The sequence below is a fragment of the Malus domestica genome, chromosome 11 (genome assembly GCF_042453785.1).
Source record: "Malus domestica chromosome 11, GDT2T_hap1".
Taxonomy (NCBI): domain Eukaryota; kingdom Viridiplantae; phylum Streptophyta; class Magnoliopsida; order Rosales; family Rosaceae; genus Malus; species Malus domestica.
The window spans coordinates 40,514,434-40,539,091 of record NC_091671.1 but is presented as its reverse complement, the minus strand read 5'-3'; the positions used below and the strand labels follow the sequence as shown (position 1 = coordinate 40,539,091).

General features: G+C 38.8%; 7 protein-coding genes across 14 annotated transcripts; 4 read left to right on the top strand and 3 right to left on the bottom strand.

Moving 5' to 3' along the window:
* The first annotated feature begins 1,932 nt into the window (after window positions 1-1,932).
* LOC103449190 (universal stress protein PHOS34-like) lies at window positions 1,933-3,315 on the top strand. Its single transcript, XM_008388480.4, has 4 exons — window positions 1,933-2,312; window positions 2,477-2,571; window positions 2,737-2,858; window positions 3,011-3,315. The coding sequence occupies exons 1-4, from the start codon at window positions 2,132-2,134 to the stop codon at window positions 3,096-3,098; spliced, it is 486 nt and encodes a 161-aa protein (XP_008386702.3). The 5' UTR covers window positions 1,933-2,131; the 3' UTR covers window positions 3,099-3,315.
* Window positions 3,316-5,552: 2,237 nt separating this feature from the next.
* On the top strand, window positions 5,553-6,612 carry LOC103449189 (universal stress protein PHOS34-like). Its single transcript, XM_008388479.4, has 4 exons — window positions 5,553-5,804; window positions 5,927-6,021; window positions 6,150-6,271; window positions 6,363-6,612. Exons 1-4 carry the CDS (start codon window positions 5,615-5,617, stop codon window positions 6,448-6,450), a joined length of 495 nt encoding a protein of 164 aa, XP_008386701.1. The 5' UTR covers window positions 5,553-5,614; the 3' UTR covers window positions 6,451-6,612.
* A 69-nt stretch (window positions 6,613-6,681) lies between these two features.
* Window positions 6,682-8,425, bottom strand: LOC103449188 (phytochrome A-associated F-box protein). The gene has a single exon (XM_008388478.4). It carries the CDS (start codon window positions 7,975-7,977, stop codon window positions 6,940-6,942), a length of 1,038 nt encoding a protein of 345 aa, XP_008386700.1. The 5' UTR covers window positions 7,978-8,425; the 3' UTR covers window positions 6,682-6,939.
* Window positions 8,426-10,529: 2,104 nt separating this feature from the next.
* LOC103449270 (serine/arginine-rich-splicing factor SR34) lies at window positions 10,530-15,204 on the bottom strand. Of its 8 annotated transcripts, XR_011573146.1 has the most exons (16): window positions 14,989-15,123; window positions 14,597-14,690; window positions 14,197-14,262; window positions 14,042-14,116; window positions 13,856-13,964; window positions 13,724-13,770; window positions 13,561-13,618; window positions 12,941-12,990; window positions 12,734-12,790; window positions 12,529-12,650; window positions 12,341-12,442; window positions 11,935-12,020; window positions 11,698-11,843; window positions 11,342-11,375; window positions 10,923-11,029; window positions 10,530-10,763 (listed from the first exon to the last, which is right to left on the bottom strand). XR_011573146.1 is itself a non-coding variant. In XM_017335700.3 (14 exons), exons 2-14 carry the CDS (start codon window positions 14,684-14,686, stop codon window positions 10,760-10,762), a joined length of 921 nt encoding a protein of 306 aa, XP_017191189.1. In that variant the 5' UTR covers window positions 14,687-14,690; window positions 14,989-15,204; the 3' UTR covers window positions 10,530-10,759. The 8 variants fall into 8 exon arrangements, 5 of the variants coding, with proteins under 5 accessions (XP_017191189.1, XP_017191190.1, XP_070664221.1 ...); XR_003767039.2 differs by lacking the exon at window positions 11,698-11,843; XR_003767042.2 differs by lacking the exon at window positions 11,698-11,843 and having other exon boundaries at window positions 12,359-12,442.
* Window positions 15,205-16,312: 1,108 nt separating this feature from the next.
* LOC139189326 (NADH dehydrogenase [ubiquinone] iron-sulfur protein 5-B-like) lies at window positions 16,313-19,050 on the bottom strand. Its single transcript, XM_070808123.1, has 2 exons — window positions 18,748-19,050; window positions 16,313-16,629 (listed from the first exon to the last, which is right to left on the bottom strand). The coding sequence occupies exons 1-2, from the start codon at window positions 18,895-18,897 to the stop codon at window positions 16,528-16,530; spliced, it is 252 nt and encodes an 83-aa protein (XP_070664224.1). The 5' UTR covers window positions 18,898-19,050; the 3' UTR covers window positions 16,313-16,527.
* Window positions 19,051-20,435: 1,385 nt separating this feature from the next.
* Window positions 20,436-22,735, top strand: LOC103449186 (uncharacterized). Its single transcript, XM_008388477.4, has 2 exons — window positions 20,436-21,302; window positions 22,304-22,735. The coding sequence occupies exons 1-2, from the start codon at window positions 20,600-20,602 to the stop codon at window positions 22,459-22,461; spliced, it is 861 nt and encodes a 286-aa protein (XP_008386699.1). The 5' UTR covers window positions 20,436-20,599; the 3' UTR covers window positions 22,462-22,735.
* A 793-nt stretch (window positions 22,736-23,528) lies between these two features.
* On the top strand, window positions 23,529-24,580 carry LOC103449185 (mitochondrial zinc maintenance protein 1, mitochondrial). The gene is made up of 2 exons (XM_008388476.4): window positions 23,529-23,859; window positions 24,312-24,580. Exons 1-2 carry the CDS (start codon window positions 23,619-23,621, stop codon window positions 24,386-24,388), a joined length of 318 nt encoding a protein of 105 aa, XP_008386698.1. The 5' UTR covers window positions 23,529-23,618; the 3' UTR covers window positions 24,389-24,580.
* Window positions 24,581-24,658: the final 78 nt, after the last annotated feature.

Genomic DNA, 24,658 nt, shown 5'->3' with positions numbered 1-24,658 from the left:
TCAAGCTTTAAAACAAGATCTTTTGGGCCATTTTTGGATCTGGTTTGGCCCATGAACGTGGTAGATTTGTGGTTGGGCAGATTCTCTAACTTTTGGTAGGGGATTTTTAACTGAATTTGAATCTAACAAACTTCGTCTTTTTCCCAACACTCTGAATGAAATGGCGATGGTGTGGCTCTTTACACTTCCATCTGCCAACATTACCTCCTGAAGCAGTTGAATGAAAAATTTCTAGTCAAGTTCTTTATGGCTTCCAAGACTTTTGCTATGAAGAGAGAAATTGTCTTTTTCTCATAAACTACGTGAAGAGTTTCATGAGGCATGAGAGCAGTACAAGGAGTATTTTACAAAGTATCCCCACCCCGACATTGATGAAGACATATGGATGAATATATTCTTTAATGGACTGAATTTCAACTACCAAAAGTCATGTTAATGCATCACCTGGAGGTGCGTTTATGTCCAAAAATGCCAAAGAAGCATTATGGCGGCATAAGACAACTGCATTGACACATAAAATGCCGTTTTGAGAGGTCACTAGGATCTCCCCATGTACCGGCTCAAATTGAGAATGTGGAGAAGAAGCTTGAAAATTTTGATACCAAGTTTGACATGATTTTAAAGCACATTGCCTCACCTACAGAGCAGCCACCACCTACAGCTATGACAACAAATTGTATAATATGCAGCATGCCTACACATGACCTATTGGGCTGCCGGCATAGGGATGCCTATCCCGAGCTCGTCGATGAACATGTCAACATGATGAATGATTACCAGAGTGAACCATACTCGAATTTCTATAACCTAGGATGGAGGGATTACCCGAATTTCAAGTGCATTGGAAATTAGCAGACCAAGCCATATCCCCCATAGCCAGTACAGCAACTGCCGAACCAGATAAGGCTGTTTGGGAAATTGGCTTTGAGAAATTGATTGAATCCACAAGGTAGTACATTGATCACAATAAACAAGAGATGTAGAATATGATCGCCTCCATTAAAAATTTAGAAAAACATCTGAGCTAAGTGACTGAGAGAGAAAAGGAAAAATTCCTAGTCAAATCGTCCCTAATCCTAGAGGATATGAATAATGCAACGCAGTCAGGTTATTGCGCAGTGGAAAGAATCATAGTAACCGTGAAGAGGAAAAACATGAAGAAACAGTTGCAGATAACTCACGACCAGCATCTAAACAGGCCCCATCAGAACCTATTGTTGCTAGGAGTGGGTACGGGCCGGGCCGGGTTCAAATTTTGAGAGATTGGACCGGAACCGTTTAAAATGCAACGAGACAGGTCGGGCCAAGTATAAGATTTCTAAGATTTGGACTTTTATAATTTACCATTTCCCCATTTAACTTTAATTTTAGCCGATTAACCCTCCTAAATTTTTATAAATAGTAAATTTCCCCCTTAACACTAGATTTTAAAATTTTTAATTCAATTTTTTATCCATTTTGATCGTTGGACAACACATGACAACTGTGTAGAGGCAAAAAGAACGGAAAATTGGATGGATGAAAATTGGATGAAAATTTAAAATCTAACACTAGGGGGTAAATAGGCTATTTATAAAATTTTAGGGGGGTGGCACCTTTATACAAGTTCAGGGAAGCAAATCGACAAATACCTCTTTTACTAAAGATTGGTTACAAAAATATTTTTACAAAAACATTTTCAATCATTTTAAAAATAGCTCTAAACGAGCCCTTAATCTAACCAAACAAAAGTGACACTATTAATAGCCTTAATCAACGAAGAACAATTACTAATTATCCATTGCCAATAGCAGAGAAACAGGAATACCATTAAGCTATATTCACGCGCCAATCTGTGATTGTTTTGCCTTAACCGCCCGTCGTTTCTTTCTAGAGGTAACCCGAATGATTAGGAGATAAGCTATATTCATGTCCGCCAAATCAGACTACGCTGTTTGTACCAAGTATGAAGAATCAAGCAAGCAAGCTCGCTCGTTCGAACCGATTCCATTGAAAGCACAAGCCCTTCGTATAAATAGCCGGCAAGAAAAGCTCTTATTCCAAACGCTAACAAAAAAAGCTGCTTTTCTAGAGAGAGAAACGAGAACACAAGAAAGACGGTGAAGAACTAGAGAGGGAAGGGTGAGCATTAATGGCGGCGGAGAAGCAAGTGATGGTGATCGGGGCGGACGAGAGCGAGCAGAGCCAGTACGCTCTCGAATGGACTTTGGACCACTTCTTCAAGCCCTTCGGCGGCGACAAAGCTCCCTTCAAGCTCATCATTGTCCACGCAAAGGTCCAGGTTTCCGCCGCCGTCAGCTTCGCCGGCCCCGGTAAGAGTCTTACTGCGACATGAAGTGATTTTCACGCACCTCTACAATGCAGAGTGGAGGAATAAACTGCCGCGGAAAATAACAAATGTGCAGAAGTCGATTTGTTTTGATTGTTTAGTTAATCATGATTAGCTAATTATTTTGCATGTGTGCTAAAATTGCAGGAGCGGCGGAGATTCTGCCGATCGTGGAAGCTGATTTGAAGAAGACTGCTGCCCACGTAACTGAGAAGGCCAAGGAATTTTGCGCCTCTAAATCGGTATTTAGATGGTTTCCATTCTATATGATGGTTTCAACACGAGATTCGTAATTCTTATGCTATCATAGAACACAGCGGAATCAAATGATGGCACACCGATGTGATACGAAGAAATTGCCTTTCGCTAGCAGCTTTTCTGAGCACTACATATTCTAATGGTTGCAGGTGACCGATGTGGTTGTGGAGGTTGTGGACGGAGATGCTAGGAACGTTCTGTGTGATGCTGTTGAAAGACACCACGCATCCATCTTGGTTGTGGGAAGTCATGGCTATGGAGCCATCAAAAGGTATTCCCTCAAACTTAATCTAATCTTTTCGAGTGGAACAAACAACCATCACTAATTCGCGCGATTAAGTTTGAGCCGAGCTTGAGGTTTTTCATGGAAAATGATGTTACTTATCCGTGGAAATCTTAATGTTGTATTTGATTCTGTTGCAGGGCGGTTCTGGGAAGCGTCAGCGACTACTGCGCCCATCACGCTCACAGCACCGTGATGATCGTGAAGAAGCCTAAAACCAAGCACTAAGCCTCCTCTGGCTATTCAATTAAGCACGACAGAAAATCCATCGTGCTTGAAAAATTACAATACATATATAATAAAAAGAGACTTTGAATGCGATCCTTACTCTTCAATATTCTTTAATAGAAACATTATTGGTTTTCAATGTTTGATTAAAGTTCCTGAATTATGTACACCTCAGCAAATTAGTGTTAATGTATGTTATTTTTTTAATTTAAAAATATGTAATTGCAGTTACCTATATTTATGGAATTAAAAACTCATGATTTGTGATTTAAATATCAAAGATAGATTAAACTCTTAAATATCTTTATCATCATAATCTTCACAATCATTCATCAATACCAGCCTTAAAAGCCAGAACCTTGAGGAATAATGGACTACATAACATCGGGTAAATCAATACCAGCCTTGTGGGTACATTCATCAATTAAACAAAAAAAAAATTAATGTACTACAAAACATTGGGTACATTCTCTTACAAAAAAAAATTACTATATAACATTGATACCTTCTTCGAATAAACCTCATATGGATGCATACGAGGTTTATTCTATGACTGGAAAAAAAAATATGGGTAAACCTCATATGGACTCATGTTATGTATTCACTATTCATGTTCATAAGTGGGTACAATATTTATTGACATATGGGCACATTCTAGGGCCCAAAAAAAACACATAGGTAATTGATATAGGGTACATAATATAAACATAAATATTGCACCCAAAAATTATAAACATGGATACGCAATATGAATACAAAAATATTTTTTTTTCCCACGTATTTTAATTTTTTCGGTAGAATAAAAAAAACAAAATGTTTAGGAATTAAATTTTATTGAAAAAGTAATTAATGTAAGATGATAATTAGTTGCATGAAATAGAGGAGTTAAACGCTCAATTAAACTCTCATTTATAATAAAAATAATCTAAAATGCTAACGTGGAAATAACTCAAGGACTTCAATTAAAAGTTTAAAACACATAAGGTTTCAATCAAGAAAATATTATCACTAGGGATTAGAACCTAATTTTCCCTATACGGTGGATTCGTCCATTTGAGAGTTGAATCTTGAAAGGTTATTTGTATGTATATACTTTGTGCTTAGAGTTTGATCGTTCAAACTTCAGAGTATGACATGTATTTATAGGTCGAAAGTTTAAGCTTTCAAACTTTTGGATGACAAGTTGATCCGTGTATCAAAAGTTTGATTGGTAAAGTTATGATATAAGTTATATTTTCATTGGAATAAGACTTGGCTGCTGAACATTTCAACAGGAGGTCTTGCTTACATCCAATCTCGGGTGGACACGTAAATTAAAACTTGGACACGTGTCCACCCGGGATTAAGTGTAAGCAGGACCTCCTGCTGAAATGTTCAATAGCGAAGTAGCGTCATTTTCATTGCCATTTCTTAATCTCTGCACTACCAACATAAGAATCAAGATGTTAAAATTCCAAAGAGACAGGTTATGGTCCACCACTAATAACATCAATTATGCCTATTTAATCCGTGCAATCAAAAGGTGTGTGGATAACACGCTTCGAACGTAAAAAGAGAAAATAAGAGTGAAAAAAAATACATACATACATATATATATATATATATATGTATATATATGTATATTGTTGGACGATAAGAAAGCATGTCAGCTCGCATAGAAAACCTAAATTTTCAATCGAAAAACCACATAGGCCACAGAATGATCTGGGGCGGCGTTTGTGCAACAACAGACGACAGCAAAAGGGTGTTGGAATTATTGGTTTGGGAGAAACCAAGATGGATATATACGCCGTTGTTTATGGGAAAACGACTGCCAAATATTGTGTTACAAAACTCAAAAGGGTAGAACCGTAGAAGATAAGAGTGAAAAGGGTCCAATAGAATCAGTTATAAAAAATAATAATTAAATATAAAATCGATTGGACAAAACAAACAATAGTTGAACGCATGACGTCAGGTGCAAAAGTAACTCAACATTTTAAACTAATTAAACCACAAACGCTTTGCGATTGACTTTTTATTCTAGATCCATGACCTTTTTTTTTTTTTGAAAGAAAATTCGATACTAGATTATTGGAAGAACTCATGTCAATACAAAGATTGAGAAAAACTAAAGACCTAAGGTAGAAATTGAAGGCTTACTCTCTAATCCGTGCTATACTGATAGAAAGAATCAAGAATTGGGTATCTATTGATGACTAGCCAGCTTCTTAGATTCAAGGTATCTGTTGATAAAAATCTTCTATTTTTATTCTTTAAATATAGAATAGAACTATTTTTATTCCAGCGGACGGTAAGAGAGATATATTCCACCAACATATCCAACAGCGCCAGTGGTAATGTGTTATTTTAATTAATTATAAATTTATAATTAAGATGATCATTAGTGGGGTCTAGCCAATAATTAATTCCATATACTGTACCTACAATATAAATAGGCACAGAAGATGAGCAAATTATTCCTACCTAAATCTTATTACGATTTAGAAGATAATTGCGATCTAAACAAAGCTGCAATGGCGAGTAACACTGTCGAGAACTCGAAGCAAGTAATGGTGGTTGCTATGGACGAGAGCGACCACAGCACGTACGCGCTCGAATGGACTCTCAGCCACTTCTTTATCCCCTATACATCAAACCCCGCTTTCAAGCTCGTCGTCGTCCATGCCAAGCCCCCTCCTCCCGCCATGGCCCTTGTCGGACCTGGTATGTAGATATTCACGTCTATTAACTTACTAACTAGTTGGCGTTCGAGCTCTTTCTATATACGCATAAATATTAATTGGGTATAATGCAGCTATATATACTCAACTTGGTGAAATGTGTAGGAGGAGCTAAAGTTTTGCCAATTCTGGAGGCAGACTTACAGAAGATAGCCATGCGAGTTGTCGAGAAGGCGAAGAAAATTTGTGCCAGTAAACAGGTAATGATCCTCACGAAACGTACTTACATCTTGGATGTCGCTGTGCCGGTTTCTCCAATTCTGCAGGGAAAAGCTCATAACGTTCTCTTTGAGGCTAATATTTTTTGTTTAATTTGATGTTTATGTAGGTGAATGATGTGGTGGTGGAGTTGGTGGCTGGGGATGCTCGAAACGTTCTCTGTGAGGCTGTAGAAAAACACAAGGCATCCATCTTGGTTTCTGGAAGCCATGGCTATGGAGCTATCAAAAGGTAACTCCATTTTCTTGCTGCTTCTCTTCATGCAATGCAAATTTGCAGTCACTAACGATCAATCGACTCTGGTTCTCTCCTTCTCTTGCAGGGCCGTCCTGGGCAGCGTAAGCGATTATTGCGCTCATCATGCTCACTGCACTGTGATGATTGTGAAGAGGCCGAAAATTGAAAACTAAAATCTGCCACTCTCCAAAACGTCTCTACTAAAGAGCGGTAGCTGTCCGGCAGTCCGCCGGCATATAATTTCAAGCATGGTTGCTGTTTTGATCCTTGTAAAGAATTGTTACTCGATGTAAAATATGTTATTGTCTATGGATCCCGAGCATCTACATTTAGAACTTGTGCATTTACTGCATTTCACTACGTCTAGACGATTCTTACAATTCAACGACTTAACACACGACGCATTCGAAATCTCAATATAAATTTAGGATCTTATTAAAATCTTACAACATGACATTGAAATAATACAATCTTATTGAAACGCAAACAACAATACAACAAAGAAGGTTTTGAGAACACAACAATAACAGCAGCAACAACGCTTGAAAAAATTGACATACATCGAAATAAAAACACATTCCACTCTCCTCAGATCCTGGAGAGCGAGAACTCTATGGTGCTTCGGAGTATTAGTACATGCCCTCCTTAGAGAGCAATCTCCATCAAGAGTACAATGGCAGGTCGGTCCAAGCCCCAGAGACATGTCCATTTTCACAGACATAAGCTCGAACAACCGGCTCGCCATCGTCATGGTACCCGAAAACCCGCCTCAAGCAGAATGCAGAATGCAAATCCCAAGTGTCTTTGCAGGTGCAAAACGCGCAATTCAGATCAATCTTGCTGCGGTTCCCATCCTTGATCGTCCTCCACACTTGGGACCCCTTGAAATCCTTGAAAATCCCTCTGAAAAGCATGTAATTTCGCTTCTCTTCGATGTGCACGCAGCCGGGCCAATCACAAATGTACAAGCGGTCGCCGCGGAACCGGCTGTGGAGAAGCTTGTTGCCCTGCTCACGGCTCAGATTCCAAACCCCAGAAGCCAAATGCGACCTCATCGGTCTGCACACCTTCCTTTTCTTGCAAATCGAAAATTCGCTGCCCACTCGAACGGAGCCATTATCGACATCGACGGAGACTTGATCCTCCGCCGCCTCCGTCGCCGCTGATTCTAATTGGGAATTGTCTTGCTCTTGATCATGGGCTTCAGAATCGTTATAGACTGTATCGAAATAAAGATCATCGAACAGAGACCAAGAACAATCATTTCCAGAGGAACCACCCTCCTGATTCGCGCCAATTTGGCTCGAGGACGCCTCGGTCGGAGGCTTCGCCGCCGGAGATACGCCGAGCGGACTGGAGTCCAATCTCCGGTAATCCTCGTCGGGACCGAGCTCGCGCTCGAGCCCAAAGTCGGAGTTCTCGAAGAGGACGCCGGAGTGGAGGAGGCCGGGGCAGCAGACAGCGAGCTTGTGAAGAGCGGCCCAGCCGCCGGGAGGCTCGGAGGAGCCGGCAAGGAGATCGGAGACGACGGAAGGAATGACCTTGTAGCACTTGGTCTTCCAGCAGACGTTTCGGATCATGGAGGAGAACTTGGTGCAGGAGCAGGCGAGCCGAGCCCAGTTCCGCGGGTCCTCCTCGAGCTTGAAGAGGATGTTCACAACGACGTCGTCGGAGAGCTTCGAGAAGAGAGTTCCGGCCATCGGAATTCAAACTTGTCTGAGAAATGAGGGGACAAAAGGACGAAATTGACGTTGGATTTGGGTATTTTGGGGGATTTTGAGAGATGGTTAACAGAATTTCCGATTGTTTGGTTCGATTTGTTTTTCAGTTTGTTTCCGGCGAATTGATTTGGGGAGAGAGAGATGGGGAAGTTTGCGAAGAACAGTGTGTGTGTGAGTGGTTGGTTGGCTAGAGAGAGAAAGCGAGGTGATTTTTTTGCCGTTGGAATTTGGTGGAGCTGAGATGGCTCTCTGGGGGATTCTACAGCTATTTGATTTATATTATTTTGACAAGACGAGTGACTCGAACTTGAGTACAAAGTTTGAGAAAGGCTCGTACATAACACCGTATTATTGAATTGAAACGACATGCAACGTGAGAGAATTTCTATAAAAAAATAGACATATATCTTGACAACAAAATGAATTAATCTTTGAACTGTGCTGTTATGACCAACTAACTTAAAAGAAATATGTGTAGTTTGATTCATTTTGATTTGTTTTTTTTTTAATTAGAAAATTTGTTTATTTTGTGACCCCTCGAGAAATGACATAATTCAGAACGAGAATATCCGAGGTAAAGACGGAGTGACCGTAATTGAAGTTAAGATGAGAGAAACTTGGTTAAGATGGTTTGGACATATGAAACGAAGACCTAAAGATATTCCGGTTAGAAAATGCGATTATGAGATAGAGGCTCAGGACAAAAGAGGTAAAAGAAAACCCAGTAATACTTGGAGAGGGTCTTTAAAAAAAGCATAGAGTACTTGAAACTAATAGAAAACTCAGCGTAAAACCAAGCACATGACATTTTAAAATCATACAAACAATTTCACTTAGTAAGATAAGATTTTATTGTTATTTATGACCCAACTGATCCTCTCCGGATCCTTTTGGTAAGAATCCGGAGGATCTGTGAATCGTGTCCGTTCATTGTACATTGTGCGATCAATTGTTGTCAAGTACTGTTTATGTTTATTTTTAAATAAAAACATTTAAAGTAATTTCTAATCACACAATGTACGATAAACAGACACAATTTATAAATCTTTGAAATTCTCATAAAAAGAATCCAATGAGAATGCGGACTCATTTGTGATCCCTCGAAATTTCTCGTGAGTATACGTGAGGCTTGAAAATTGTATATTTCACTGTCATGTTGTCACACCCACTTATTTTTGGGGGACAATTTACATCCTCATCACTTGGGAGCCTTTTGACCACACTTTATTAGGAGGAAACGTGTGGCTCTCCCCCACCCGGGCCACCCCTCACCTTCTCATATGACATTCGAGGAATTGTGATGCTCTTATCCGAACTTGTTGAGAAAATCCATCATTTGGTAAAATAATTGTAGATAGAGACTTTGTGTTTGATTCACTTGCCTCAAGTATAATAATTGAGTCATCTAGTTTTCATTGTGGCCATGTTTGATTCATGGAATAAGATTGGTTAGTAATCCAACTCTCGTGTTTGATCACAAAATAAGTTCATTAAAAAGAGAATTCTCGTGTCCAATTAAGAAATCATTCTATTGAAAATGAAGTACTCGTGTTTGATAAAATAAGTTTACAGGTAATGAAATTCTTGTGTCTAACTAGGATACAGTACTTTGCAAATGAAACTCTCGTAGCTAATCACAACATATATTTTAAGGAAAACTAATAAAATTGACTTGAAAATTTTAAGTTTTAACGAAAAGAACAAAAAGATGTTATAAGCGAATAGTACCATGATTAACTTTTAAAAGTAAAAATATGATTTTTCGTTAAAATAAATAATATCGAAAGCTTTTTATTAAATTTTTTTATATTTTATTGGATTTTATGTCGTGATTAGAAATGAGAGTGGACTGCGGCTGCCTTCGGTTGAAAGTGTGCGGTGTTAGATGCAGGACATTTGAGTCCACAAATCTGAACGTTGTCGTTTAAATATTGAATGGCATAACCACCAATCGAAAAAGGCCAAAGATTTTTCAGTGTGCCGAAACAAAAATCAGACTTCATTTGTTATTATCCTATTTTCCGCAGATTGCATTGCCACTGCTAGTTTGCATCATTTGCATTTCATAACACCTTATCGCTACAACACGCGAAATTCTCTCTTGCAACAAAACATAGTTCAACGTGAAATTCTCTCTTGCAACCAAACATAGTTCATCGTCGCCCATCTAATCAATGCTTGCTACGTGTCCAAAAAGAGAATTACTCATCCAATAGACAAGAAGTGGTGAATCTATCAAAATTCAAGAGAGTACCTCTCCTATAACACTTTCTTATCACTTGACACAAAATAGTGCATCAAAGTAGATAAAGTCGGGCACACGCGAGTCAGACCAGTTCACCAAGGCAGCGTGTCATCCCTCTTGCACCCAATTTCACATCATGTATCCCCTAGTTTAGAATATCGCATTGTCAAAAGAACATACGAGGGCCTTCAACATACATTTTTCCGTCGCTGGATGTTCATTCGAGTATATCATCAATCGCGTCAATGTTAAACAAATAAATGAACAACGAGACTTCAAGCGAAAATGTAGCAAAGAATCTCAGATGCATTACAAGGTGCGAAGATGGTAAAACGCCAGTTTTCAGTTAAACAACAGCCCGCCGCAGTAAACAATGTAACAGACACAGTGATTTGAAAATGAATATATCCATAAACTTACAAGTTTGCTAAATAAAAGGTGCCCGAATTACAGTCCCTTAACAAGGATTGTAAACCTTTCTCCGAGCGATAACTTCAGGTCAGGGATAACATCATATCACCTATCAAATAGAATTGCAATCAGAGTCTAGAACGAATTGTTGCACGAGTTCAACGTTCGCAAAGCAATAGCAATTCGTGGAAAATGTGTCAAGAGAAGAAAAAGATGGTGCGACAGTGATGACACTAACAAAAGTAAATGTAATGCTTGAGAATGATACCGTGACAAACTCTTGCTCCTGCTCCTGCTCCGGATTGGACTCCTGCTGGCACTACGCTTCTTTGGACTTTTACTAAGGTGCTTCTTCGGGCTTTTACTAATGCGTTTCTGATTATGCCAACAAAACAAAATTATAAAGGGCCAAAGAGCCGTAATCCAATTGCAGTTATCACACGAATCCAATGTCAAAACAAATCCTGAGAGGCCGTCATTAGTAAAGGAGAAATCAAATCAACTGCCAGCCAAACTTTATAAACATTAGACTTTACTTCATCCACTATCACAGTACAAAAATGTCATAAACAAGCCTCAATAATATCTTAAATTAAACCCAGAATACAAAAAACTACCGAAATGGGGCAAGTAACAAGATATTGAAATACTTTTTAAGTGAAACAATAGTACAAAAATAAGACTTACCGAAGGCACTGGAGATTTGCTTCTTGATCTTGATCTGCAAAAGTTCCAGAAACAACCGAATTTAATAACCATGTTCCTATTACCAATTTGATCCAAGGTCCTTGATGCCTCTTCCATGTGAAGTTACCACATCCAATAAGGATAGAAGAAAAAAATTTAAACATTTAGCATACCAATAGAAGAAAAAATGAATGAAAGAATTGATGTAAACCCCGCCAAAACAGATCACAAAATCAGAGGGAGAAATATTTGAAAAAAAGAAAAATTTATAATTATTTTTAAGACAACAGTGGGAAAGAAAAGGAGCATTCTTCCCTACTGTAACACAAGAATCCAGCAAATCCAGATAGTGTGACCTATTAGCCTGGCAAAATGTTGGAGCATGAAACGAAAATCAAATTGTCTCTACTGCTCATTGACGATGACTTCCAAGTCCCAATGGCACTTAGTTCACAGATATCCAGCTTTACTAGTGCAATCCAAGACTTCCATTGATCCCAATCTAGCACCCATGGACATTTACAATGCCAAAAGCATTAGAACAGAGGCACCATGAACGTTTTGCAAAGATGCCTATCTAAACAACAGCATACCTCCATAGAAAAAGAGTTGTAAGCAATTGACCTTATCCAATCAAGATCCTAAAATCCAATTCCCAGTTCGCCGCATATATCCATATCTAAAAGAAAAACAAAGGTAATTTTCATGCAAGCAAAAAGGGAAAAGAAAATAAAAACTAGTTGGATATCTGACTCTTTCTTGGCAACCCCAACTGCTGAGCAGGAAACAAAGGAATTGACCAACACGAAAAGATTCCAGCACAAATGAGATAATTCATACTTTACAACTGCAAGAAGACATTTAATTCTACACATGATATCTTATTGCAATAGTAATCTCCATCATTATTCACCTCATGGACCCATGAAAACCCAGATCAAACGTAATCAACAAACAAATAGCTAAATGACTATTTGGAAATATAAAAATAACCCATACTCTGATGGAGAGCGAGACCTTGATCGTGAACCGGGGAGAGAAGCCGATCTTGATCGAGATCTAGCGGGTGAGCGGCGTGAAGATTTGGTTTTTGGAGACTTGCTGCAATCAAATGTAAAAGTCACAACATTAAATAGAAATGTTTATTCCCCACATCTACAGAGTTGTGGAATTGACAATGGTCAAACCTCCTGCTTCTGTCCCGGCTATAACTTGGACTACGACTGCGACTGTAGCTCCTGCCTTTTGAACGAGATCGACCGCGACTAGGGCTCCTAGATGAGTCCCTCTTCGCATCATATTCCCTCACCTGTGTAGTAAAATGAGATAATAAACGAATTTAACAGAAGTATAGAAGGAAAGGAGAGAGATTTTCAACTGTAAGATTCATACACGAACAGATTGGCGGTCAAAAGCATTCCGGAACTCAGAGCCATCAAGCTTTTTGATCTGCAGAAAACAAATTTATGAAGCTTGAGATTCTTACATAGATGCTTCAGACACATCGACATACTAATATTTCACACCTAGAACTCATGCTTCATAGAAGGTTAAAGAAACTATTTATGTCTGGAGGGAGAAAGTAAAAGGAACACTTACCGCATACTTCATATCTTCTAAGTTCGTGTAATCCACAATCCCAGTTGTGCCTACAAAAAAAAACATAGGATAAAAGCTAAAACGATTGAAATATGAAGACCTATGAACCACTAAACAATATTAAAATGACACCATATGAAAGAGCAGAATACATCCCAAAAACAGTCTGCACATTGGTTGAGAAGCACTATGAACCACTGAGCAACTTTTATCGTACCACATATCATAAATTTTTCTAAGTCACCAACATGACAAAACCAGCCAAATCAACAAAAACTAGCAGGAGATGGTAGGAGAAAAACTGGAAATTCTATTAAGCTATGTACAAACTTGAAAATGCTAACTCTAAAGAGTGAGAAAGGAGTTCATAGCATTAATTACGAATGTTTGAATAATATTTTACATGAAAACTTAATTCTTATTGGTTCACAATCATAATGACTCCATAAATTAGTGAGTATGCTAAGAGTAGAAATTTTCTAGAGAACTCCTAAAGTAACTTTTTAACTAAATTTTGAATTAAAAATGGAGAGCATGATTGGAGATGCGCAAAAAATATCCAAGCAAATATCTGACACATGATACCAAAGGAATACCCTCGATTATGAAAAGCAACTTACCACTACCATCACGAAAAACTTGGGAGAAACAGACATCTCCTGCCCGTCGCATGTGATCCTAAATAAAATGCATCACATGAGTCAGATATGAAGTGACAGTTACCACACCAAGGGAGAATTATAATGAAAAAAAAATCTTCATCTGATAAATACAATAGCACACCTTAAGATCTTGCCATGAAGCGGAAGGGGGAAGTTCACTGACTAACACTGTGGACGGAGAAGGTTTAGAAACACATCAGATGCATCCTACCACATATAAAACAGCACAAAGTATATCAAATGAAATACACACCACGATAATCTGAGCGCTTAGACATCCCACGTCCACCTCGACCACCACTATAGTTACTCTGACGATCTGAAGAAGATGAATGCCCACGCCCTCCATGTGCAAGTTCAACCTACAGAGATATACATCAGAATACTATGTATAGGCAAAGTACCACTGCTACCATGAAAAGTAAGCATAATAGCCTACCCGTAAACGATGCCCATCAAAATCATAGCCATCACGACCACGGAGTGCATCTTCAGCATCACGAGAGTCTTCAAACTGTGCCAAAGAACTTGTTCAAACACAGAACAAATGAAACATAAATGAATATCGTAAAGAAAGTAGCCAAGGGATCTCACCTCAACAAATGCATAACCAGGAGGCCTTGGAGGGACCTTCAGGTCAATATGGGCTATGCGTCCATACTGTGGAGAAAATTAGAAATTTCAGTCAGTCTATTCATGGCTATTATTTTAAGTCCTATTATATAGAAGCAAGTTTTTCGAAAGATAATATGATTGTTCACACCCAAGAAAGATAATACGAAGGTTAAGCAAGTTTTGCGAGAGAAAAAAAACACGTGCTTTTCCATTCCTAATTTCAAAATTCTATTCATTTTTAAACAACATGAAACCCATCAATGTACAGTTCTACTTCTACACATACAAGTACAATCAAATGAATTCCAAACAACAATTTCCCATCAAAAACCGCATAGCATTGTGTCTGCAAATCAATTCAAACAACAAACTGAATTACCTTGAAAAACAAGTCTTCCACCTCTCTCTCGCGTACATCACCGGGCAGATTCCCAACATAGAGAGTTCTGCTCGTACTACGACTGCTCATTGTACTGCCAAAAAACAAACAAACCCATTGAAAATTCGGATACGAAAAACTCCATACTTCATCTTCTGTAAACAAATTGAAATCCCCAAGGATCCTATTTGCTTAGATAAAGCATTCAATGGAAAATAAATTAAAAATTCAAATCACAGAACCCCTTGTCTAATTTTATTGAGCTCAGTCAACGAGAATCCGAAAACGATAATCAAAATGCAAATTCACATTCGATTTAAATTCTATCATCCTACGATTCTTGCGAAACGAAATCGAAAAAAAAAATGAATTACGATTTTAATTTCTATTACCTTCCGATGAAAATTGGGGATCGCGGCGAAGCAGAAAGGGGCCAAAGGGCTGGAGTTTCAAGGGTTAGGGTTTTGAAATTGGAGAGAAGAATAGTGGGGCTCCCAGATATTATTATGGGTTCGGATAACCTGTTGCGCTGAGTACGGCAGTATATACGACTCTGTTTTTGGTTTATTAGTTTAAACCGCCCGATCGTTAATCGGTTTGCGAAAGTTTGTATCTGGACCGTTGAAACTCACGCGGGACCAAAGAGGTGCACACCGCACTTGCGGACGTGGTGTAACGAATCTGATTACGAAGTGCAGTGACGTGTCATCGTCGTACTCGTAGGTTTGTGTTTCGAACTCAAACTATTCAAAACCAACGATGATGTTGCAAATATGAACTTGCTCTAGCTAGAATAATGAGCAAACTGCCGTTTAACCTTTTGAATTATTATCCAAGTTAAAATCAATATCCTGTATTATTTTTTTAGTAAATTAATTCGAACTATTTAAAATTAGCCAATTAACATTACACCATGAGATTCAATGAAATTTCTTCTATTTTTTTGTCAAATTATGGCACAACTTTAATCTCAAAAGTGAATCATGTGTTGATCACGTGTCAGTATCTGACAAAATACAAGAAGTAACAATCACCATTTCAAATGTAAGAGAAATATAACAAAATCAATACCCTGTATTATTTTTTTAGTAAATTAATCCAACTATTTAAAATTAGCCAATTAACATTACACCATCAAATTCGATGAAATTTCTTCTACTTTTTCGTCAAATTCTGGCACGACTTTAATCTCAAAAATGAATCATGTGTTGATCACGTGTCATTATCTGACAAAATACAAGAAGTAACAATCACCATTTCAAATGTAAGAGAAATATAACAAAATCAATACCTTGTATTATTTTTTTAGTAAATTAATCCGAACTATTTAAAATTAGCCAATTAACATTACACCATCAAATTCGATGAAATTTCTTCTACTTTTTCGTCAAATTCTGGCACGACTTTAATCTCAAAAATGAATCATGTGTTGATTACGTGTCAGTATCTGACGAAATACAAGAAGTAACAATCACCCTTTCAAATGTAAGAGAAATATAACAAAATCGTACTCATTCCCTTTGTTTTGGACAACAAATTTCTATTCATTGCCCTACAAGAAGTGACAGAAAGGACAGAACATAGTAGACAGACATTCGATGTATGGAGAATTCGCCATCTAAAAAACCGAAGCATAGCCTTCAAAACCACACGAAGCAATTCATAAATTTCCGCCTGTAGGAATACTTCCGGAAAGAGAGAAAAATAAACAAAGAATTTGAAAAGGAATCGGGTTTATATTCCACGTCATATTAGTCTAGAGAGCAGAAACACCAGTTTAAGTCACCAAGCAAATGAATGTCGGAATCTGCAGCTACTAAAAGCAAAACTAAATTGACCATAATCAAGTAAAAGACCAGTCTCGGCAAAGATACAGCATTCGTTCTCCACACATTTATTACTCCTTCAGTTCAAAAGATGGTCGATTTCTGCTATGGATGGTGATGCTTATCAACCTCTCCACCCTCCTTGGCCCGTGCAGTTGCCCTTATTTTACGCTGCTCCTCCTTGTAAATTCGATTCCTTCGTTGAAACTGCGATAATAGATATGCAAATAAATTATGATGCGAACAAGACAAAAACATTCTCTCTTTAAGAGAGAGGTAAATATTATTGTAGTAAATGTTCTCCTAAGACGAACCACATTACTAAGTTGAAAGTCTCATACTTGTTGTCCAGCAAGTTCCAAAAAGTTAAGAAATGATTATGTATGTTCATAACCTGAGATGAATGGCACATGCCTACAGTGAAATAAAGCCATTTTACAAGTTTATTGCCTTGACTTGGGAAGCTAATCGTGAGAGGGATGAGAATGCCATCTTGATTCCAAAGTTTTCAAATCACGGAAAACACTATATAGCTTCACCTCACCCGACACTATATGAAGACAATCATGTACTTTTTGACATTTTCTTCTCACCTTTGCTGATGAGCAAAACTTTGTAGAAGATTTTCTTGTTCGAATTATACATTATATTGCCAATTGTGTTACCAATTATATAATATATGCCAATTATGTTGTCAAATTGTTATTATGTTTAACCTCCTATTCTTAAATGCTACAGATGGTGTATAAAGTCATAGAACTCAACATTTAACATAAGGTTGAATCATTTTGTACTTGAAGAAATCTAAAAATACAATGTGATTCACAACAACAACTACGCATGACAGCCACGATACTCGGAATCAGCCATACACAACATAGAAGTAAACCCAAGCAACTCCTATATTTCTATCTCCCAAATATTTGATACATAAAACTTCATCTTTTTTCTCTTGAATTTTAGGAGATACATAGAACTGTATAGTGCACTCGGATTCAAGATTATTCCCAAGCGGTTCTACAGTTATATGTTACTACAAGGTGGAGAATAGAAAAATAAAAAAGAACCTGAAAATGCATATGCAAGTCCTTACAAAATAAGGGAGAAAATGGAATGGAAAATAGAGGTGGCAGACTCGTGACTCGTGCAATGTAAGACCACTGGCACTTGATTTCATCCTCACGCTAAGTCATGGGATATGACACTAGCTAATTTCACCATCGTGAGGCTTTTTTTTTTTCATGTAGATAATCGAGAATATGTTTACATATGTTTCACGTAGATACTACATCACCAGGATATACTGTTGATTTGATATTAGGTTAACGATCACACTATGATCATATCATATGGGGGACATGGACTACAAGCCACACAGAGGAAACTAGAAAGCTAAGGTCCCGTTTGATTACCATTTAGTTTTAGTTCTAAGTTTTACGTTACCTCCACCTTTATTCAGTTTTCCTCTCTCCCACATACTATACTACAAAAACTGAAACCTAAAAACTAACAACGAAATGGTTATCAAAGGGGCCACAAGTAGTCAATATTAAAGGCTCTAATTGAATATGAGCCATCATTCCATTAAATAAAAATCATCCATGAAAATAACTGGTCAATCTCCCGAATCCCGACCAAAAGAAAAACTCGTTTAGCTTTGCAATTTCAACCTGTTCATCAGTTCACTCCTTGAATGCCTAACGACAACAATGTCGCATGAAATATTTTCAAAAGCTATTATGCACAATGGGGGTAAGGCTAGCCGACATTCACCTCTCCCAGACCCTGCGTAAAGCGGGAGCCTTGTGCCCTGGGTACGACCTTTATTATGCACAATGCATAAGCAATGCCGTGCTTCTGCATACTAACTTCTCTGATTTTACTTGTCTTCCTTCCTTTCGAACCAGAAAAAGGTATACTTTTCCTTATCTTCAAAACAACCATCCCACATAATCTTCGCAACAGCCATCCCACTCAGGACACAAACACTTCAATTGCAAATGCAGACTCCGAAAATGAATGATATGTAATAAGCGAAACCATAATCATAAAATCAAATTTTCAGAAAACCCTAAATTAGCTATCCAATGAAGACTTGGAATTCAGCTGTTAATCAAATCCTAGGGCTTTAAACACCACATTATCTACAGCAAACTAGAAACCCGCATCGACGGATCATTAAATCAATTGAGGAAAACCAGAGCTCAAATTAAACACATCTGAGCTAGATTAACAAATAATTAAGCAACAATAATACAACCGATCTGAGTAACATTAGAAATGAGAATAACAAAAGCTAATTAATTGGAAGATAAATTGACCGACCTCTTTGGAGTGGTGGAGGCACTCGAGGTAGTCTTCGCGGAGGAGGACGCAGTCCTTGGGCTCACGGCAGCGAGACATGCACTCACTGAAGTCCACCCAGAAATCGTAGCACCGCCCTTTGTTGCCGGTGATTCCCCACCCCGATGCCATTTCTTTCTCTCGCGCGGCGGAGAATCGAGTCGAATCGGTTGTATCGACGGTCGGTGGAGGTCAAGAGGTATCGGCTATTGCGGTGGTTGGTTCGCTCTAGCTGCTGGCTGTTGGCGGTATCATTGGTGTTGGCCTATCATGTAAACCGATGAAATTTTTGCCTGTGAAAAATAAATAAATTAGTTAATCAGTTGATCAGGTCCGTCGATCTCGTATTATTTGTGTAAATGGACGGTCGAAAATGAGTCATGTTTTTTGTTTGTGATACTGAAATTGAATTTTGTTTCCTAATTTTTTTTAAGTAATTTGCTTTGTAAAATAATTCCAGTTTTTTAGGTTTTCTTGTAATTTTATTAGGGAACTTTAATGAAAAGCACCTGGTACTGTTCACTTTAACGAAAAATCATATTTTTACACTAAAAAGTCAATCCTAGTACTATTCACTTTACCTTTTATTTTGTCCTTATCATTAAAACTTAAAGTTTTCAAGCCATTTTCATTAGTTTTCCTATTTTATTAACCACATTTTTGTAGATTTATTTAGTTTTTTTTTTGTCATTTGCAATTTATTCTGCAATATAATAATCGGGATCGAACTCATGAGCGATGAACATAATCATAATTAATTAGCATATAATCAACTGTTACATCCTTGTCTACCAAAACTACTCTAATCATGTATAATAGAGCATATTCAAAAGTGCAAAGAAATGTGGAACTTAGTGATGTGAATTTTATATGAAAATTTTGTGCAGTTTGATACTTATGATATAACAATTATCCCGACGGTCAAATTAATTATTGGAAGTTAATCTTATATTAGTCTCATTTCATTACCAAATCAATGTGTCTTCCTCGTATTTAAGAGCTCGTCAAGAGTTTTTGTTGTCTCATCGGCATGATAGGTAGTGTTACACTTCACGTGTTATTTTTCTTGTGGCCTTATATTCACTTTTATTTTATAATTACAAGGTTGTCGATACGGAGACAAATGCTTATTTTCTCACAATGAGAGTCTACCAATTACATCATCGAGCTCAACTTTGTGCCGGCCAACAGGCCTTGAAGCCGAAGCTACACCACTTCTACAGCGCCACCTAACGTCTAAACAAAGCTTAGATGATGCTAAGCGAAAAATTTCAAAAAACTGCTTCCATGTAAAGTGACGTACAAATGACATAATCGAACACCTCTAAGCAGTTTTTGGTTCACTTGACATCCAATACTCTCTATCTTTACCATGAAAAGAAAAAAAAAATCAATAAAGATGCAATATCTCGAAAAATGATCCTCGTCGAATCCTTGTCTTGGGAATCCAGAGGATCCGTGATCATGATCATTCATCGTACATCGTGCGGTCAGTTTTCGTTAGATACTATTTATATTAAATTTTAAATTTTAAATAATTTATGACCGTACGATAAATGATCATAATCATGAGATTCCCTAGATTCCTGACAAAAAATCCAGCGATGATCCTTTTTCCCAATATCTCAAGGATGGGCAAGCGATGGATAATAAGTGTTAAGGTGCCGCGTTGTAACTTCATACATTCCCGCGCGTGGGAACAGAATATCCTTCACCAGAAAAATAAAATAAAATCATAGAATATTCATCTATTTCCAAAAAAAAAAAAAAAACTCCAAATTCTCTGAGAAAATGCTGAAACTCCTCCAAGTGAGCTGCTGAAGTTCTCATCCCAATGTCGCACAAATCCCTAGATTCACGGCACACTATCCAGCTCCATGGATGGAGACCTTTCCACCTGCAGCAGCAGCAGACCTCCACCCCCACCTCCAAAACCCTAGACTCCTCCGATCCCAAATCCAATGGCCTCCTCGTCCACACCAAGCGTCCCTGTTTATCCAATCGAACCACTTCATTTTCTATCGACGCCATCGACATGTCCCGGCTGACCCTGGTCGACGACGACAGGACGATCTCCGGCGGACACCATAATAGGACCGGGAGCTTTCGGTTCATCGCCAAGAAGCGGAGGCGTCGCGGGTCGAGGTCGGTTTCGGGGAGGAGTAGTGATCGGAGTGGGACCCGGAGGTGCTGCTCGGTTGGGGCTTCGGCTGCGTACGGCACGTGTTCGGATTTTCCGGTGGCGGTGGGGACGGACTCGAGTGGGGAGCTGTTTGGGAATGGGGATGCGAATTGGGCGTCGGATGTGAGCGAGGCGAGGAATTCGAGGAAGGAGAGAGATGGAGGTGGGGGGAGTGGAGAGAAGGAGAATGTGGGTGTTGGGTTTGGTCCCATTGGGGGTTTTGATGTTCAGGGGAATGAGTCCGGGTACGGCAGTGAACCGGGTTACCGCGGGGACGCGGAGTTCGGGTATGGCGATGAGTTTGATGAGGAGGAGGAGGATTCTCGGGTATTGTTTTGGGGCGATCAGTTTGGAGGTACATTTTGTCTAAAAACTCTTTAATTTGAAGCGCAATGAAGCATTTCAGATTAGCATATTTGGATTTGAGTACATTTCACTTGTGCAGCAGCTATAGTTTCATTATAGGGTTTTGGGAAAGTTTTCGGATTGGCGAATTTTCTGTATATAGCTTTAGTTCTCTGCATTGTGTTCTAGTTTTGATATACAAGTTTGCCTGGTAGACAGAATATGAGCATAGACTCTGGCGGAAATGAAAGTTTAGGGTGAGGGATGAGGGGCGAATTTGAAGGCTTAGCTTGGTGGCTCGCTATAACGCTCATTTAGTAAACTAGAAGGATCTTAGTTGGAACTTTGAACATAAATGGAGTGGCATCACCAGTGTTGCATTTGAATATGTTAGGCAGTAATCAGAATGGGCTCACCATGAAGTTGTTTCGGCATTACAAGTTTATAGATTAAGATAAGTTTGGACAAGCAAGGACATAGCCTTATAGTCAGGATTAAGTGAATATGACCGACCCCGACTTTCCTTTTTGGACTTTGGTCATAGTTTTATAACACCAGAGTAAGATAAGTTTGGACAAGCAAGGACATAGCCTTATAGTCAGGATTAAGTGAATATGACCGACCCCGACTTTCCTTTTTGGACTTTGGTCATAGTTTTATAACACCAGAGTTATATGATCCATCAGTATGTTAGCTTGCACTTGTTTAGTCGCTGTATGCCAGTGTGATAAAGAACAATATTATGATACCCTCGGGTAGATGTTCGTGTTCCACTCTTGCTTTATCAGCTTATCAACGTAGGTAAATATGTGGATATAATAAAATAGTAAAAGGAGGAGCAAAAGAAGAAGAATACCATCAAGTAGTTTGGGAAATTATGGAATCTTCTAATTTGCTTAGCTCTTTTTCTTGTGTTTGTTTTTGTGTATGTATTCATGAGATTCTAACCTTAGGTTTTCCAAATTGTTTGATTCAACTGGATATATATTGATGCGTCCCTTGTTGCTTCAGATGCTGATTCTCCGATGGAGACAGTAGGGGAGAATACATTTGTGGATCAAAAGTCCCATCACAGATGTCGGCGGAAGAAACATGATTGCAGAATGGTTGATGCAAGCCGAACTGGTTGGAGCATACAAAAGGCTTCTACATATCCTTTTTCTCGGTAAACAAAGTTCCTTTATATCACTTAGTCATCGGCTTTCTATTCAGAAGGATGGATGTTGGCCCCCTGATGAAATCTGTGTATGCTGTAATCACTGCTGTCCCACTTGTCGGGTCCATTTGGAGAGTGAGAGGTTTTGGTACGTATACGCAATAAAACTCGGATTCATGCCACAATGTTGCATTCTAAAATCGTGTGTAGAGGAGTATGAATGTGCATTATGCCATTGTGTGTTCATTTCTGCCACTGATATGAATTTCTATCAACTTTCCGGTTTATTTGGAGTCCTTATCGGCATAAAATGTGGGACTTGCTTATGCCATTTGACTCGCTAACGTTTGAATGCATGATGAAATCATATGTAAGTTTTTGTTGAGTTCGTAGGGTTTTCAAAGGTCGGGTACCAGCTTCAAGGAATTGGATCCTCTCCTGAGCTTGGGCTTAGGAGCCTCCTGACAGCTACAAAAAAGGGGGGTGGCCTCTAAAAGTTATAATAATAGTAACCGTTTGATTCAACAGCACAGGAGAGGATCCAATTCCCAGCTTCAAATCGACCTTGTACTTGTATACTTCCACATAAGACAATAGACTATGGTGTCAATTCGTGAACATGAAGAAAATATTATGTGTTTTCTACTTTCGTATATGCACGTGTGACTCGGGTCATTTTATTCGAAATTTTTTCACCCTTCCTCTCAAAAATAAAGAAATGATTTTGCGACTTCTAAGAGTTGGTCAAGTGGAAAGCGAGCAAGGGTTTCAAATTCCCAACTCGAGGCGAAACTCTCACGGCTTTGTTTTGGAGTACCCGTTTGATCCAGAAGCCAAATGTATCATAACGCCTAATGTAGTAACGAGAATCCATATAAAGGAAAATTAGTCTTTCATCAATGTGCAGCGAGATACTTCTTATATTTAAAAATAAAATAAAAAATAAAAAAGTGGACCTTGCATAGTAACACTAGCTGCCTGGCCCAAAAGAGAAACAGCTTCACTGAAATAGTCCATTATATTTAATTAAATTTGGGGAATGACAAAAAAGGGTTAAAAATGACGAAACGACGTCGTCTTAGGAGCAAGTACTAGATAGTAGCTTGAAGTAAAAGACGGCCCGAAGGCAGAGAGAGAGAGGACTGAGAGGGGCGGAGTTGAGAGTCTGAGATGGCGAGAGTAGAAGTACTGAGCGCGTACAGAGCGGTGATACGAGCGACGCGGAAGTCGTTCGCCGGAGACACGCCGATGCTGAAGGGTGCGGCGGCGGAGGTTCGCAAGAAGTTCGAAGAGAATAGGCACGTGACGTCAGAGGCGGAGATCCAGAGTCTCCTGGAACAGGCACGTGAGGCCTCCCGTTTCATCAGCGAAATGATCGTCCAGGCCAAGCTCAATCCCCACGGCGGTTACGGTAAATTTTCAATTCCAAATCATCTCTCTCGTAAATCCGTTCCATTGTAACAGTAGTAGCAAGCGTGTGTTCGTAATGAACCGACGGCGTTGCGAATGCCTTGAATGTGTTTGTTCAAATGCTTGTGTGGTTGCTTTTGGGTACATTTTCTGTTAGATATCAGTGATTGGTTTTTCTTGTCGTGCCGAAATCCGAAATCTGATATGGTTTGCTTCAGTGAAGCTCCAATGAAATGGCATTAGTAATTTAGTATAAGGAATCATTGAGGAGAGAAATGTTGCTACACCGGATGTCATTACAGCATTGTTTCAGATCGCGTGTTTGACTTGAGATACCGCAACAATGACCGGGAAGTTGAGATTGATGGGAGTTGATTATGATATATTTGCTTCTGTCATGAACGGAATTCCAAAGAGGTTTGTTTACCGTTCAAACTCCGATTGGTTTTGCAGAAGTGAAGCCGGAAAAAGATCATGCCGGAGCAACACTTGAGGTTCCTTCCGAAGAGCTTCTTCGCACCAAATCTTGACTCGAGGAGAGGCATTTGCAAAGGTATGGCGGCACGCTCACTGCTTTTTTTCAGGGTTCGGGTGCTTTGGGGGGTTTTTCTCCATTCGATTGTCTACCAAGTTTTCAAGAATTAGTTGGAAGTTGAACCATTTGTTGATGAACAAGTTGTTCTATTTTGATTAGTAAATGTAATATGATTTTGGATGCATAATTTCTGAATGGCGAGAAGAATGCACAAACAGTTTACATTGCAGAAAGAAAACATTGCAATTGCAAATGAAAGAAGTAA

Excerpts from the sequence above, each read along its gene's own strand:
- LOC103449190 (XM_008388480.4), top strand. The coding sequence starts at position 2,132 with ATGGCGGCGGAGAAGCAAGTGATGGTGATCGGGGCGGACGAGAGCGAG. Across the intron at positions 2,572-2,736 it reads AATTTTGCGCCTCTAAATCG|GTGACCGATGTGGTTGTGGA; the intron begins GTATTTAGATGG and ends TAATGGTTGCAG. Across the intron at positions 2,859-3,010 it reads GGCTATGGAGCCATCAAAAG|GGCGGTTCTGGGAAGCGTCA; the intron begins GTATTCCCTCAA and ends ATTCTGTTGCAG.
- LOC103449189 (XM_008388479.4), top strand. The coding sequence starts at position 5,615 with ATGGCGAGTAACACTGTCGAGAACTCGAAGCAAGTAATGGTGGTTGCT. Across the intron at positions 5,805-5,926 it reads CATGGCCCTTGTCGGACCTG|GAGGAGCTAAAGTTTTGCCA; the intron begins GTATGTAGATAT and ends TGAAATGTGTAG. Across the intron at positions 6,272-6,362 it reads GGCTATGGAGCTATCAAAAG|GGCCGTCCTGGGCAGCGTAA; the intron begins GTAACTCCATTT and ends CTTCTCTTGCAG.
- LOC103449188 (XM_008388478.4), bottom strand. The coding sequence starts at position 7,977 with ATGGCCGGAACTCTCTTCTCGAAGCTCTCCGACGACGTCGTTGTGAAC.
- LOC103449270 (XM_017335700.3), bottom strand. The coding sequence starts at position 14,686 with ATGAGCAGTCGTAGTACGAGCAGAACTCTCTATGTTGGGAATCTGCCC. Across the intron at positions 14,263-14,596 it reads TGGAAGACTTGTTTTTCAAG|TATGGACGCATAGCCCATAT; the intron begins GTAATTCAGTTT and ends TTTTCTCCACAG. Across the intron at positions 12,991-13,560 it reads AGTTTTTCGTGATGGTAGTG|GCACAACTGGGATTGTGGAT; the intron begins GTAAGTTGCTTT and ends TTTTTTTTGTAG.
- LOC139189326 (XM_070808123.1), bottom strand. The coding sequence starts at position 18,897 with ATGGCATCGGGGTGGGGAATCACCGGCAACAAAGGGCGGTGCTACGAT. Across the intron at positions 16,630-18,747 it reads GCCTCCACCACTCCAAAGAG|TTTCAACGAAGGAATCGAAT; the intron begins GTCGGTCAATTT and ends CTATTATCGCAG.
- LOC103449186 (XM_008388477.4), top strand. The coding sequence starts at position 20,600 with ATGTCGCACAAATCCCTAGATTCACGGCACACTATCCAGCTCCATGGA. Across the intron at positions 21,303-22,303 it reads TTGGGGCGATCAGTTTGGAG|ATGCTGATTCTCCGATGGAG; the intron begins GTACATTTTGTC and ends TTGTTGCTTCAG.
- LOC103449185 (XM_008388476.4), top strand. The coding sequence starts at position 23,619 with ATGGCGAGAGTAGAAGTACTGAGCGCGTACAGAGCGGTGATACGAGCG. Across the intron at positions 23,860-24,311 it reads CAATCCCCACGGCGGTTACG|AAGTGAAGCCGGAAAAAGAT; the intron begins GTAAATTTTCAA and ends TTGGTTTTGCAG.